Here is a 13,915-nt window from a genome sequence, read left to right as displayed (position 1 = left end):
AGCAAGTAGTTATGTGCTATTGTTTATTCATATAACAAGCTTACCGTCATGTAAACTTGAAATATAATGCACTAAAAAATATACATGTTGCATGTGCTGTATGAATTGTGCAGCTACGGTTACATTACATCGGTAATGAACATTGTCTCATCATGTAGTATCAAACATGTAAATACATTGCCAATGGCATTGGATTGGAGTTGATGGTGGTATCTTCTTGGTAATTTCATGGAGCGCCTTGCGAGCCTCAAGTAATGTCGTACCTAATTGGAGATGGAGAGCTACTGATCATCATGTCATCTTGCTGCATAGTAGAGAAGGAATAGTAGTAAAAAAGGACTTGTTTGGATGGCTCAATTCTCATAAAGATCCTAACCCATTCTCTGGATACACGGGGTTTTACTCCGTCTAGATGCCATTTGAATACCATGCGGACTTAAACAAATATCTCCCTTAATCAACTCCAATACCAGCCCACCAATAAACAAAATCAAAAACACCTACCAAAATTTTTTCCCCCATCACTTTCTCGCTCTTTCCCAATTCTTTGTCTACATTGCCGATCTGTTCAATGCCCCTACGTTCACGTATATGCGCAAATCCCCTCTAATGACCTCACCGCCGCTTGTCACAACACGCCCCTCCAAACCGAGCACCTCCTTCCCCGCCGCTCCCCTTGAAGCCTCTGCCCATGGCTCACCCCACCTCCCCCGTCACCTCTGCACACTACCATCGAGCCCCTCTCCTGCCACTCCATCTCCTCTCTTCACGCCAGTTGCAGGGTCATCCACTGTTCTCCATGTCGAGAGGAGAAGCTGCTGCGCTGAAGGAACAAAATGTTGGGAGTGCAGAGTCCGTGTTCGATTGGCCGAGCTTCTAGACGATCGGAATCACAGTTGACCTGGTGCTAGAAGCCCAAGCTTCCTACTGCTCCACGCCAGATCTATCAATTTGTGTGAGAAAAATAATTCGATTTTTTTATTTTACTTTCAGAGTCAGATTGGAATGCATGTTCCTTTTGTTCTGTCATCTACACAGATGATCGCTGGTACAAAATGGATCAGATGCATGTAGTACTAATGTGGATTTGATGAATATTTATACATCGTTTATGCATTTCTGAATTTTCTCCTCCATTTCTGAATTATTTGATTTTTCTGTCTTTTGTGAATTTATTTTTGAAATAAGTCAATTTTATTCCCTCGGAATATTATGTTTATCCGGATAACCTGAACTTTTAAACCGTCTATTTTACTTCACCGAACTATCAATACCGTTCATTTTACCTCCGGAGTGATTTTTCTCGGTGGTTTTGATGACGTTGTGGCAAATTTCGTCATATGGCAGTCCTAACCAGCGTGTCCAGTTAACGTGCTGACATCAGTGTTGCACAGTAATTCAATTTTTTTTTTAGAAAAATAATTCATTAAAATAGATTATTTTGAAAAATAGGTTTTATGTTTAGAAAAAATCCAAAAATATAAAATAATTTAGATAAATATTTGAATATGTTTTTAGCTTTGTTTTTATTTCTGTAAATAATATTTAATATTTTTCTAGTGTAAAAGTTATTCCAAAATGTTAGAATAAATATTTTAATTTGGAAAATAGTTTTAGAAAATATAGATTAATTTTGATAAAGTTCAAAAATATTTTCTTTGATAAATAAATGCTTTTAATATGTTTTGTTGCATATAAAATTAGTTTTAATTCTAGAAAAATTAGGTTTAAATCCAGAAAAATAATTTTCGTAGTTTTTAGTTGTAGTTTCGCGTTGTTTCTAGCCGTTTAAATCATTTAGCCATACTTTTATGCATATTTTGGACATATTTGAGCACATTTTTGGTATATTTTGGGCATATTTACCACATTTTGGTCCTATTTGGGCATATTTTAATCACATTTAGCCATATTTTTGTCATATTTAGGCATATTTTGATCATATTTGGTGCTTTTTAACACATTTGGATATATTTTGGTCACATTTGACCACATTTGGGTATATTTTGGAAATATTTGACCATATTTTAGACATATTTGAGCACATTTGGATACATTTTGACATATTTGAACACATTTGGCCATATTTTGTCCAAATGTACCCAAAATATGCTCAAAATGTGCCCTAATTTGCCCAAAATATACCTAAAATGTGTCAAATATGACTAAATTGTGTCAAAATGTGGTCAAATATGCCTAAAATGCGCCTAAATAAAGCAAAAATGTATAAAAAATGTGCTCAAAATGTATTTAAAATGGGCTCAAATGTGCCAAAATGTACCCAAATATGACCAGAATGTGACTAAAATGTGTCAAAATGTGGCCAAATGTGCGCCAAATATGCCCAAATGTGGCTAAAATATGATCAAATATGCCAAAATATGCTCAAAATGTGCTCAAATGTGTTGAGAATGTGTCAAAAAGTACGGTTAAACTAATTTTAAATGGCTATAAATGACGCGAAAACTATGGCTTAAAATGACGAAAAACTATTTTTATGAAATTAAACATAATTTTCTAGAATTAAAACTAATTTTATATACAACAAAACATATCAAAAGCATTTATTTTATCAAAGAAAATATTTTTAAACTTTATCAGAATTAATCTATATTTTCTAAAACTATTTTCCAAATTAAAACATTTATTGTAACATTTTTGGAATACTTTTTATACTAGAAAAACATTAAATACTATTTATAAAAATAAAAACAGAGCTAAAAACATATTAAAACATTTATCTAAATCATTTTATATTTATTTGGATTTTTTTCTAAACATAAAACCTATTTTCGGAATAATCTATTTTCATGAATTATTTTTTTAAAGAAAAATTGAATTACTGCGTAACGCTGATGTCAACACGCTTACTGGATACGTTGACTAGGATTGTCACATGGTGAAATCGCCACCACGTTATCAAAATCACTAAGAAAACCATTTCGGAGGTAAAATAGACGGTATTGATACTTTGAGAAAGTAAATAGACGGTTTAAAAATTCAGAAGTTATTAGGATAAACGTGATAGTTCGAGAGAGTAAAATAAATTTATTTCTTTATTTTTTGTATGGATTTTTTAACCTTGTCTTGTCTGCCAAATGACTATCGGTAATCTCCCTGTGGATTGAGAAAGATGTCATGTGCCCATAAAAAATCCTCTCCGAGTTTTAATTTCCTTGTTTTTTTTTTCTTCATACATCCAAACAAGCGCTAAAGGGGCTTTTGATCGGTGGTTGTCCCTCGAGAAGTCAGGGACGCAGCGTGTGGAGGTCTTCCCAGGCAGCGGCCGCGCGCGTGGGTGAGCGGAGCGCGGAGTGCAGTGAGGAGTCTCGGGGTAGGACGTGGAGGCCTGAAGCGGCGACGACGGCGCGTGTGGGTGTAGTGTTGCGGATTGCAGGGGGCAGTGCAGTGCTCGTGGAGCAGTTCGTGGAGTCTGCACTGGTGGTGGCCACGCGTCGAGTTCTTGACCATGACAGCAGCGTGGCACTGATAGCCGTTCAGGAGGCCATTCATGGAGACTAGTGGTAGATCTGTGGCAGAGGAGTTACGGTAGGAGATGTCGACGGTTGAGAGTGGCAAGCCCTCCATCTCATTTCCAAATGCGGCAGGGGTACTCTCTATAGATATAACAACATGTACTATTTTCTCTTACTAGATATGACCATCCACACTGCCCTGCTCGTGCAATTCACCGTCGCACGGGCTATCACTATCCCCGTGTGCCTCGAAGATGGTGTTGTAGGAGTATGCATCATCTTTGTAGATGCTCCTTTGTAAATGGCAGTGGTGGGTGAAATCCCGATAGCGTGCATGTCCGCCACGAAAGTGAGCGGAGAAGGCGCAGAGGAGGGTGAAAAAGGGGGCTCGAGGACAGCGGCGAAGGGGAAGATCGCACTATAGCGGGAGAGGAGGGAGGCAGCTAGCAGGAGGAGAGATCGTGCCCGCCGCACGAATCCTATCCGGAGATTCCACCCGCGGATCTCAGTCCCATGCGCAATCTCTTCCTGCACCACTATTTTTTTTTGACGATTTTTTATCGATGGTGGTGGGAGGGGAGGAAGGAAGAGGTGATGACGAAACTCCTATATTACATAGTAGAGAAGAGATATACATAGTAGAGAGGTGGAATTTTTAATTTTAGCTATTTTCAAAAACATTTTTTATAAATAGAGCCTCACAAAAACGTTGTCCATAAATGGTCCCTTCCTACGACGCCACGACCTTTGGCGTTATTGGTCCATTGCATGGCCCCCACCTGATTTGGCGTGGTGTACTTGACATGTAGGATGTGCGCTGAAAGCCCTCGCTGATGTGTCATAACATGACGCTAAATCCTTTGACATCGTAATTCAATAGCACGACGCTAAATCCTTTACATCATAATTCAAAGCTTTGGCATCCTGAAAAATCCACTCCACAGAGGCGCTGCTCCCTTGCGAAGAAAAAAAATAGGGGATGCGACGGGGCGTTGTAGAAATGTGGGGCGTGGGGCTCGAGGCTGCGCTTGTGATCATGCTCACGCAAGGAGGGAGAGAGAGAGACGGGCGCACTGACCACTAACAGGAGCAGAAGAGAAGAGGACCAGATCGACGGAGGAGACATGGATGGTGGCAACGACCAGAAGTCCAACACTAGGGAGAGGAACTCTAAGAAGAACAAGGCTCCCAAGGGTGGGTTGATGGCTCTCCATTTCATTTGATCGGGCCTTTCTTTTGTTCGATTCCTTGCAGGGAGCTAGCTTGAGGTCAACCAGAAGGCCATGAACATCCAAGTGCGACCATCGATCCGCCCCCTTCGACCAAACTGGACATGCTCTATGTTCTTGTGGTGTGGTTTTTCTTTTGGGATTATCGGAAGGGATACCGCTTGGATTTGGCCGTATTTACTCAACTAGCCCTGCAACGAAAGTAGGTGAAAATTGGTGAATCTAAGGATATCCATCGATTCTCTTTAATTTAATTAGTTATACTAGTTTTCTGAAAATTTGCTCAAATTTCAAAAAAATAGTGTTATTAGTTGAAATGAAAAAGATCAGTGGATATCCTTAGGTTTATCAATTTGTAATTCTAAACGGAAGAACAAAAATGGTACTTTCGGTGGACACGATCGTAACCCGATGTTACCCTAAACGAACTCTTCTTTGCATGCAGCAGATCCAGTGGTTTCCATGAGCTATTCTCATCGCTTCTCTTTTTGCCCTAAGGTTTCGATTTCTCAGGACCCCATGTTCCATGGATGAAGGTTGTCGTAAAGGGCTTTCAAGTTGAAACCTTTTCAATGTGCGTAGCTGCATCTGACTTCTAGGAATTCATCTATTTTGTTCATCAAAAAGGGGGATTCGAGAGATTTGCTTCATTCTACCAACTTCAACTTTAGGTTCTTTTCCCTTCTGCTCCTGATAATTAGAGCGCATGTCTCTCTCTCCCTCCTTGCGTGAACACAGTCGCAAGCGTGGCCTCTCGCCCCACTCCCCACATTTTTGCAATGCTCCGTCGCATCTTTGCTCCTTTTCTATTCATCACAAGGGAGCAGCGCCTTCTTGGAATTTTTAGGATGTCAAAGCTTATGACATAGTGCTATTGCATTACAACACCAAATGATTTGACACCGTGTTATAACATGTCAGTGATTGCTTCCAACGCATATCCTACATGTCAAGTTTATAGTGTCAAATCAAGTGGTATCTTATAATGGGCTAATGACATCAAAGGTCGTGGTGTGACAACGTTTTCTGAAAGATCTATTCATAAAAAAAGTATTTAAAAAAATAAAAAGTAAAAATTTCACAGCAAAGAAAAGATGAAATTCCTACGTTTTCTAATCCTGTATTTTATCGCTGCATTTCTTTCTTTTCTCCTCCCGTGTTTTCTCCATTTTAGACACTCCCTGACAAGTTAGCAATGACGACGACGAGGCTCCCCAATCCCAAGTGCCAAACCCTCGATTTGCATGCCGCCGCCGCCCTCTCCTCCTACCAGGTCCTCACTCGGGTGCTTGCTGCCGGCCTTTCCACCTAAATGACAGCCTCCTTGGGTGCTCCCTGCTTGCCCTCTCCTCCCTTGGGAAGAAAAAAAAAGGGGATGCGACAGGGCACTGTAGAAATGTGGGGCGTGGGGCTCGCGGCCACGCTTGTGATCGTGCTCACGCAAGGAGGGAGGAAGAGAGACGGGCACATTGACCACTAACAGGAGCAAAAGAGAAGAGGACCAGATCGATTGAGGAGACATGGGTGGTGGCTACGGCCAGAAGTCCAACACTAGGGAGAGGAACCCTGAGAAGAACAAGGCTCCCAAGGGTGGGTTGCCGCCTTTCTATTTCATTCAATCAGGCCTTTCTTTTGTTCGATTCCTTGCAGGGAGCTAGCTTGAGCCCAACCAAAAGGCCATGAACATCCAAGTGCATGCATCCATCCGCCCGCTTTGACCAAATCGGACATGCTCTATGTTCTTGTAGTGTGGTTTTTCTTTTGAGATTACCGTAAGGGGTTACCGTTTGGATTTGGCCGTATTTGCTCAACTAGCCCTGTAACGAAAGTAGGCACAAATTGGTGAATCTAAGGATATCTATCGACTCTCTTTAATTTAATTAGTTATACTAGTTTTCTAAAAAATTGCTTAAATTTCAAAAAATAGTGTTATTAGTTGAAATAAAAAAGTCAATGGATATCATTAGGTTTATCAATTTGTACCTCTAAACGGAAGAACCAAAATGGTACTTTTGATGGACATGTTCCTAACCTGATGTTATCCTAAACGAATTCTTCTTTGCATGCAGCAGACCCAGTGGTTTCCATGAGCTATTCTCATCGCTTCTCGTTTTGTTATAAGGTTTCAATTTCTCAGGATCTCATGTTTCATGGATGAAGGTTGTCGTAAAGGGCTATCAAGTTGAAACCTTTTCAATGTGCGCAACTACATCTGACTACTAAGAACTCATCTATTCTATTCATCAAAAAGGGGGATTCGAGAGATTTGCTTCATCCTGCCAACTTCAACTTTAGATTCTTTTCCTTTCTGTTCTCAGTAATAAGAGCATATGTCTCTCTCTCCCTCCTTGCATGAACATGATTGCAAGCGTGGCATCTAGCCCAACTCCCCACCTTTCTATAGTGCTTCGTCGCATCTTTGCTCTTTTTTTTTTCATCACAAGGGAGCGGCGCCTCCTTAGAATTTTTAGGATGTCAAAGCTTATAACGTAGTACTATTGAACTATGACGCCAAAGGAATTGACGTTATGTTATAACACGTCAGCGTGTCAAGTTTATGGTGTCAAATCAAGTGATATCTTATAATAGGCTAACAACGTCAAAGGTCGTGGTGTGATAATGTTTCTGAAAGATCTATTTATAAAAAAATATTTAAAAAAACTAAAAAGTAAAAATTCCACGCATGTCTTTCTTTTCTCCTCCCGTGTTTTATCCGTTCTAGACACTCTCTTGACAGGTTAGCAGTGACTACGACGCGGCTCCCCGATCCCGAGCGCCAAACCCTCGATTCGCACGCCGCCGCCGCCCTCTCCTCCTACCAGGTCGCCGCCCGGGCGCCTGCTTCCGGCCTTTCACCCGACTGACCGCCTCCTGGGGTGCTCCCCGCTCGCCCTCTCCTCCCCAACTCGCCGCCGCATAGATCTGGTGGACGACCATCTCCCCCGAGCACTTCGCCACCTCCTCGCCCCGAACGCCGAGGTCACCTCCACCTCCGGCCCTGCCCGCCAACGCCGCGCGGCTTCAGGTGAACCGCTCGCCCCCTCCTCTCAACGGTCTTGAGAGCGTTGAAGGAAGAACCTCTCCTGAACCGTTCTTGTTCTGCTGTGTGTTGATCTCAGGATATTTTGTATATTTAGCGGCCCATGTAGACTAAAGCAGTGAAAAAGATGGATCAGTTGGGTCCTAATTGTGTAGTTGGATAGACTAATGCATTGGACCCTATCTTCTTGACCTGTGTTGATTAAGTTTGTAGTATTGGCACGTTAGTAATTTCGGCTAAAATGTAAAAAAAAGAATGACTGGATTACATTTGCTTCGTTTGACAAAAAAAAAAAAAATCTACCAGCTTATCAAGTACATATGGTCTTGATTACTGTACTACACTTCCTATCAATTGAACTAGTAGCACATCCAGGGGCTGTTTTAATTACTGCAGTAGTACTATGCAGCAACTAATGGCATTCTATAAATTAAACTGGTAGCACAGAATGATGACTAGTAGTTGTTTCTGGGTGTGCATTTTGCATTCTGCATTGCACTATTTATTCTTCGTGATATTGGAATAGGAATCAAATTTACATCATGAACATCCCGAACATGTTTTTCTTCTATGTTTTACTTTTGCATTATTGGTGCTTGTTAAATCTATGAAAATTGCATTTTATTTGTTGCGCTAAGTCTTAGAGTCTATGTTGTGAAACCTTAATAAGAGTGCACCTCTGTTTCAGTAGCAGCATACTTATTGTTGGCTATTGATCAGCTAAATTCACTTTCTTACCATTCTGGCATAAAGTTTTCTGCTAAAAAGAGAGGAAGAATATCACAGTGAACCTTTTTTTTATAGATTTGAATCTTAAATGTATGGACTGTTTCCATGCTTCACATCATTACAGTTCCTCAGTAATAAAACATGAACACCCTGAATACATATGATACGACATAGCTCATATGCATACCTGAACAGACTCGTGATGCCATTTGATTCGTTCATTTGGCCCATATGTTTCTTATTACAAATAAATCAAAGTTATTTCCAGTGCAATGCTGCCATAGGAGCTGTGGTTTGCTGAAGTAGGAATAAATGGAAGAATTTAGGTCACTGATATTTTGTTTACTGAAATAAGAAAAAAATTGTTTGGATGACGCTTACAGTGAAACCATATCACATTTTAGTCTTTGCAATGGCAATATGCAGTAAGGCATTAATGGTTTAAGAAATGGATGAGTTAAGAATTTTTTTTCTTCATGTTTTGTTTGACTCGTTGAGAATCTTGCTTGCAATAAACTTAGTCTCTGCATTCGATATTTCATTTTGTCAACACTTCAATGCATATTAATATTCATTGTGCGGCCTCTGTATGTTGTTTTCAGAAGTATATGTGTTTATTACCATTGTAACCGTGAAAATTTTCAGTTTTGCATGCTCATGTTATTAGGAACCAAACAATCCAATAACGTAAACATTAATTTTAGTTAATGTATTTGCTCTCTCCTGCAAATATATAAAAAATTGATCTGCTGGCCTAGTCTTATAGTGGAGTTGCCATCAAATCTACACATGAAGATATTTTCCTGTCTCTTTTTATCGTGAAACCTTATGGAAGTATGGTAAGAAAGTGATTTTAATTGATAAATAGTCAACAATAAATATGTTACTTTTAATAACTATTCTAAAAGGTGGTCTAAGCTGTCATGGGCAATGATGTTTGAAGCGGGAACTCGATGAAGGTTATACTTTAACGAAGTAACAGGACGTGGCACTGGACCTCGACGGCGCGGAGGAGCCGTGATCGGCACCACGCCGGGGAGGCAGGATGTGAGAAGAGGGATATAGGGGATAGATTCAAGTTGTCATGTGCAGGTCCAACGGAGTTGGCGTGAACAGTACCCGCGTGCCCTGTAGCACGTGCTGATAAGCATCCTTATATCTATTAGTTAGTTGGGTTGTTTAGATAAGAGAAGCAGTTAGAGATAGATATCAATTAGAGATAAATTAGTGGAGGTTTGTTAGGAGCCGTGCCTAGCTCTATAAAGAGCAGCCAGCAGTCTTTGATTTTGGAAGCAAGAAGAATACCAATCTATCTTCCCAGTCCCTCCTATCCCTGCCCTTGTGGTGTGGCTGCTGCCTTCTGGCGAGGCCACACTGCTTGATTCCAGGGCCATCGACTATGGTTCATCACATCTGGAATCAGATTGCTTTGGTTTCGATTCCATGGCCTCTGTGCGCCATTGTTGGTTCCGCCATCGCTATCCCCACGGGCAACGCCACCGGGGGCAGCTTCGACGCAGCAACTCATCGCCCAGCCCTTGTCACAGGGCCATCATCTATCAATATCATAGGAGGCGGCCATTGACCGCATAAAGACCTGCTGCGCCGACATGCAGGCCGGCTGCTCCAAGATCCTGGCCATCGTTGAGGAGATGCGGGAGGAGATGGAGAGGCAGCAACTGGCTGCAACTTAGCTACCAGCGCCACCACCGACAACACCATCTGCTGTGCCAACTCCGTACGCTGTCGCCTAGTGCCCAAGCCGGTCGCAGCAGTACCTAATGCTGTCACGACGCTTCTTGGGCTTGAGGTTGTGGCGTCACATGTGGCCACATCGGCTGCCTTAGCTGTGGAATGCCCTGCTTTGGTGAACCAAAAGGTGGCAGCGGCAGCAACATGTTTGCAGTTTGCTGCAGCAGCAGATGGGTTGCCAAGGGCTGCCACTATTCCATTGGGGGCTGGCACGGTGCTGCTAGTATCACCTCAATTGTCCATGGCGTTGCTACATAGCCTGCCCGCACAACCAGTACTCGTCAACATGGGGCTACCAAGGGCTGCCGCCATGGCCACCACCACAGCTCAAGGACGAGCTGTGTCAGAAGGAGGGAGGAAAAGGAGGAGCTAAGGTGCTGCATGGCACAGCATGGGCAGCAGCTGTGCTGCCTCTCATTCAAGCATCAAGGACGGAACTTTTCCTGGTTTTGGGTGGAGCTTGTAGAAGCTATGGCGGCGTGAGGCATGACATGAGGAGCAGGGGCACCGTGCCTTCCTTAGGAGGGGAGGTGCTGCTCCTCTTCCAGGAGACGCAGGCGTTGTCCTCCCACCAGTGGTGGCAGCCAAGGCGCCGTCGGAGGAAGTGGTGCACTGGAGTCATCCCCTGTCATCAACGTGGGGCTTCCGTGGGCTTCCCGTTGCCCCCATCACAGCTCGAGGATGAGCTGTATCAAAGGAGGGATGGAGTTGTTATGTGCAGGTCCAACGGAGCTGGCGTGAACAGTACCCTCGTGCCCTGTAGCACGTGCTGATAAGCATCCTTATATCTATTAGTTAGTTGGGTTGTTTAAATAGGAGAAGCAGTTAGAGATAGATATCGATTAGAGATAAATTAGTGGAGGTTTGTTAGGAGCCGTGCCTAGCTCTATAAAAAGTAGCCAGAAGTCTTCGATTGGAGAAGCAAGAAGATTACCAATCTATCTTCCGAGTCCCTTCTCCTATCCCTGCCCTTGTGGTGCGGCTGCTGCCTTCCAGCAAGGCCGCGCTGCTTTGGGTCCAGGGCCATCTACTACGGTTCATCACATAAGCAGTCAATCTTTTCAAACTTCCTTTGGTTAAGTGTGTTTCTGAATATAATTTCCTTGGTTCACCTGGCTATTGAAAGTTCTACCAACACAGAACAACAAGGTTTTATGTTGACTGATGAAGACACAGCTACATTAAAGGATATCCGATATATTTTCTAGACTGTCATATAGATTTGTCCGGTTCAGATAATCTGCATTATCTTTGATAATGATAAATATTCATGTTTATTATTGTCTGATGATCTGCTCAGAACTGTCTGTCAAGAAAATGAGACAAAAAGATTATGAAAGCTGACTGTGGATCTTTAGAGTTGAGACTGCAGTTGATAGCAAGTTGTTTTTGTCCTCATTCTAGTGTGGTGCCATGCATTTTCTCAAACATTGTTCTTTTATTAATCTTCTATCAAAGGCAGTTTGCATGTTTGGAATTTTGAAATGCACTCTCATAACATCATTTTGGTTAATGGAAAATCCATGCTGATGTATAGGAGTGGTCATTAGCCCCCTTGTTTAATTTATGTTGATGCGCTCCTGCTATGCCATAAAGGGAAAACAAGCATTTATAGTATATTCTTGCCCTTATTTTGAGAAGTATGAGCACCTCATTGGTATTCTTAGATTATTCTCTTCATATCTATGCATATGTTAGCTAGTGTACATCTTAAATTTTCCTGGTTCCCTAGTTGTGTCATGATTAATGAGTACGAACTATAAATCATGAAATTTAATCCTTCTCTTGCAGCTCAAGTTTACCATGTCCGGGATGCCATCTGATGATGCAACCGGCCAAGTGAGGCTTGAAGGATATGTTTCGGATGAAAAAGTAGAACAAACTCAGGACCAGAATGAAGTTGGTGGGATGCCCTCGCGACAAGAGGAGGTTCTGTCTTTTCCGATCACCATTTTCCTTTGTTTCTGTGTATATCATTCATATAGCTTTTGTTTCATATACTTGTATGCCTTTTAATTTGCTCACACTTATGTGTATTTGCAGGAGGCAGCAATTAAGAAAAAATATGGAGGAATATTGCCCAGAAAGACTCCACTTATATCTAAGGTCAATAACATTGCCTTACAATGTCATTGTTTTTCTCTGCTTATTTGAATTGTGTAATCTTTTATCCTTATATCTAAACATCTGTACACTTAAGTTGCATTTTCTACTATAGTCATATGATCTTAAATTGAAACATCTTATTAGGACCATGAGCGTGCTTACTTTGATTCTGCTGATTGGGCTTTAGGAAAGGTAATATTTCTTGTGTGAGAGGGGTACTTCCTTTTAAAGGTTTAATTGAACTTGATATTAAGTATTCAAAGAAATATGAAACGTGCTCTCTTCTTTTACTTGCTTCAGCAAGGAGGTGCTCCCAGCAAGCCTAAAGGTCCTCTTGAAGCACTTCGGCCAAAGCTTCAGGTAGCAACTTTTACCCTCATCAGATAACCAATAGGTTATTCTGTGCAAGTACAAGGTGCATGTGTGAAAAGTTCCCAGGCTCTTGGATTGTAAAATAGGTGAATATCCATATAATTGTATTTTAGCATATCAATTTTATCAAAGTTGATATGGGGGGCAATCTTGATACATTCAGTATATTATTTGACACCTTTACTTATAAACTTGCTGCTACATCATTTATAGTGACTAGATATAGTAATTATGCATCCTACTTGCATTGCTATAATGATATGTATGTCATGCGCAAGTTCATTTCTTGACCTCAATGTTTCCCAATCTACTTTCAGCCCACTCAACAAAGTGCACGTGCCCGTCGAACTCCTTATGCATCTGCAGATAATGATGGTCTCCTTCTACTTGCTAATCAGTAAACTTTTTGATATTTTTATTTCATTGCTATCACCAAGCATTGCTTTTCCCTTGCAGAGAGTTTGAACTTGTCTCCTGAGGACACGAGCCAGCATGGCGAATCCGTTGAGGGTACAAACAAGGAATAAGTACGTTAGGCAGCTCTGTGCCTTTTATATGAAAACAAATTCTCGTTTGATGCTCTTATGCTAAAACTTTTGCCTTGATCATTAGTGTGGATACCTATAATACTCGTGAGGTTGAGATGTGCAGTTTGAACTGCATATGAGATGTGGTATATGTAGCATCTAGTACATTCAGCTGTTGGGTTTTTCTGATACTTGAAATGAAATAGTTATGAATGACCCATCATTGAGCTGTTCGGTCTTTAGGATACCTGGAGCAGCTGGGAATGAGCATCTAATGGTTGCGATGTTTTAGTACTGCATGTGTAAGCAAACAAATGGAAATTCGACAGTTCAAACTTCTTTTGAACAGAAATAACTATAATAAAGAGTTTACTGTATTCATCTGGTGTCATCTAGATGAATTAGAATGTTTCCTTTTAGTCTTTATTCTTCACGGTCCAGTTCATGTTGTAATTTAACTTATTTGGCTGTTGGTACTGGTGGTAATGCTCACAGCAAACCGAACCTAGAATTATGCAGTATTTTCTTCGCTACACTTCTGTACACATGAGCATCACTGGTGGCTTGCCCTGCTCCCAGCATTGTGATTACCCGCCCATCTTGTGACTCAACCCATGCTGGCCGCCGTCGTCCACAGGTCAGGGAAACGACCATGGAGATGGCAGCCCCGGGAACATCACTCCG

General features: G+C 41.6%; 1 protein-coding gene across 2 annotated transcripts; it reads left to right on the top strand.

Moving 5' to 3' along the window:
• Positions 1-7,392: 7,392 nt before the first annotated feature.
• On the top strand, positions 7,393-13,610 carry LOC133904819 (uncharacterized). 2 transcript variants are annotated; one of them, XM_062346393.1, is made up of 7 exons: positions 7,393-7,730; positions 12,018-12,155; positions 12,270-12,332; positions 12,477-12,524; positions 12,633-12,692; positions 13,022-13,079; positions 13,161-13,610. In XM_062346393.1, exons 2-7 carry the CDS (start codon positions 12,030-12,032, stop codon positions 13,229-13,231), a joined length of 426 nt encoding a protein of 141 aa, XP_062202377.1. In that variant the 5' UTR covers positions 7,393-7,730; positions 12,018-12,029; the 3' UTR covers positions 13,232-13,610. The 2 variants fall into 2 exon arrangements, with proteins under 2 accessions (XP_062202377.1, XP_062202378.1); XM_062346394.1 differs by lacking the exon at positions 13,022-13,079.
• The last annotated feature ends 305 nt before the right edge of the window (positions 13,611-13,915 follow it).

Source organism: Phragmites australis, chromosome 22 (assembly GCF_958298935.1).
Source record: "Phragmites australis chromosome 22, lpPhrAust1.1, whole genome shotgun sequence".
NCBI classification, from domain to species: domain Eukaryota; kingdom Viridiplantae; phylum Streptophyta; class Magnoliopsida; order Poales; family Poaceae; genus Phragmites; species Phragmites australis.
The sequence above is the reverse complement of the archived record's forward strand: the minus strand, read 5'-3'. Positions and strand labels throughout refer to the sequence as shown.

Bases quoted from the DNA above. Each gene is read 5' to 3' on its own strand.
- LOC133904819 (XM_062346393.1), top strand. From the start codon at position 12,030: ATGTCCGGGATGCCATCTGATGATGCAACCGGCCAAGTGAGGCTTGAA. The intron at 12,156-12,269 runs GTTCTGTCTTTT...GTGTATTTGCAG, and splicing joins TGCCCTCGCGACAAGAGGAG to GAGGCAGCAATTAAGAAAAA. The intron at 12,333-12,476 runs GTCAATAACATT...ACATCTTATTAG, and splicing joins AGACTCCACTTATATCTAAG to GACCATGAGCGTGCTTACTT.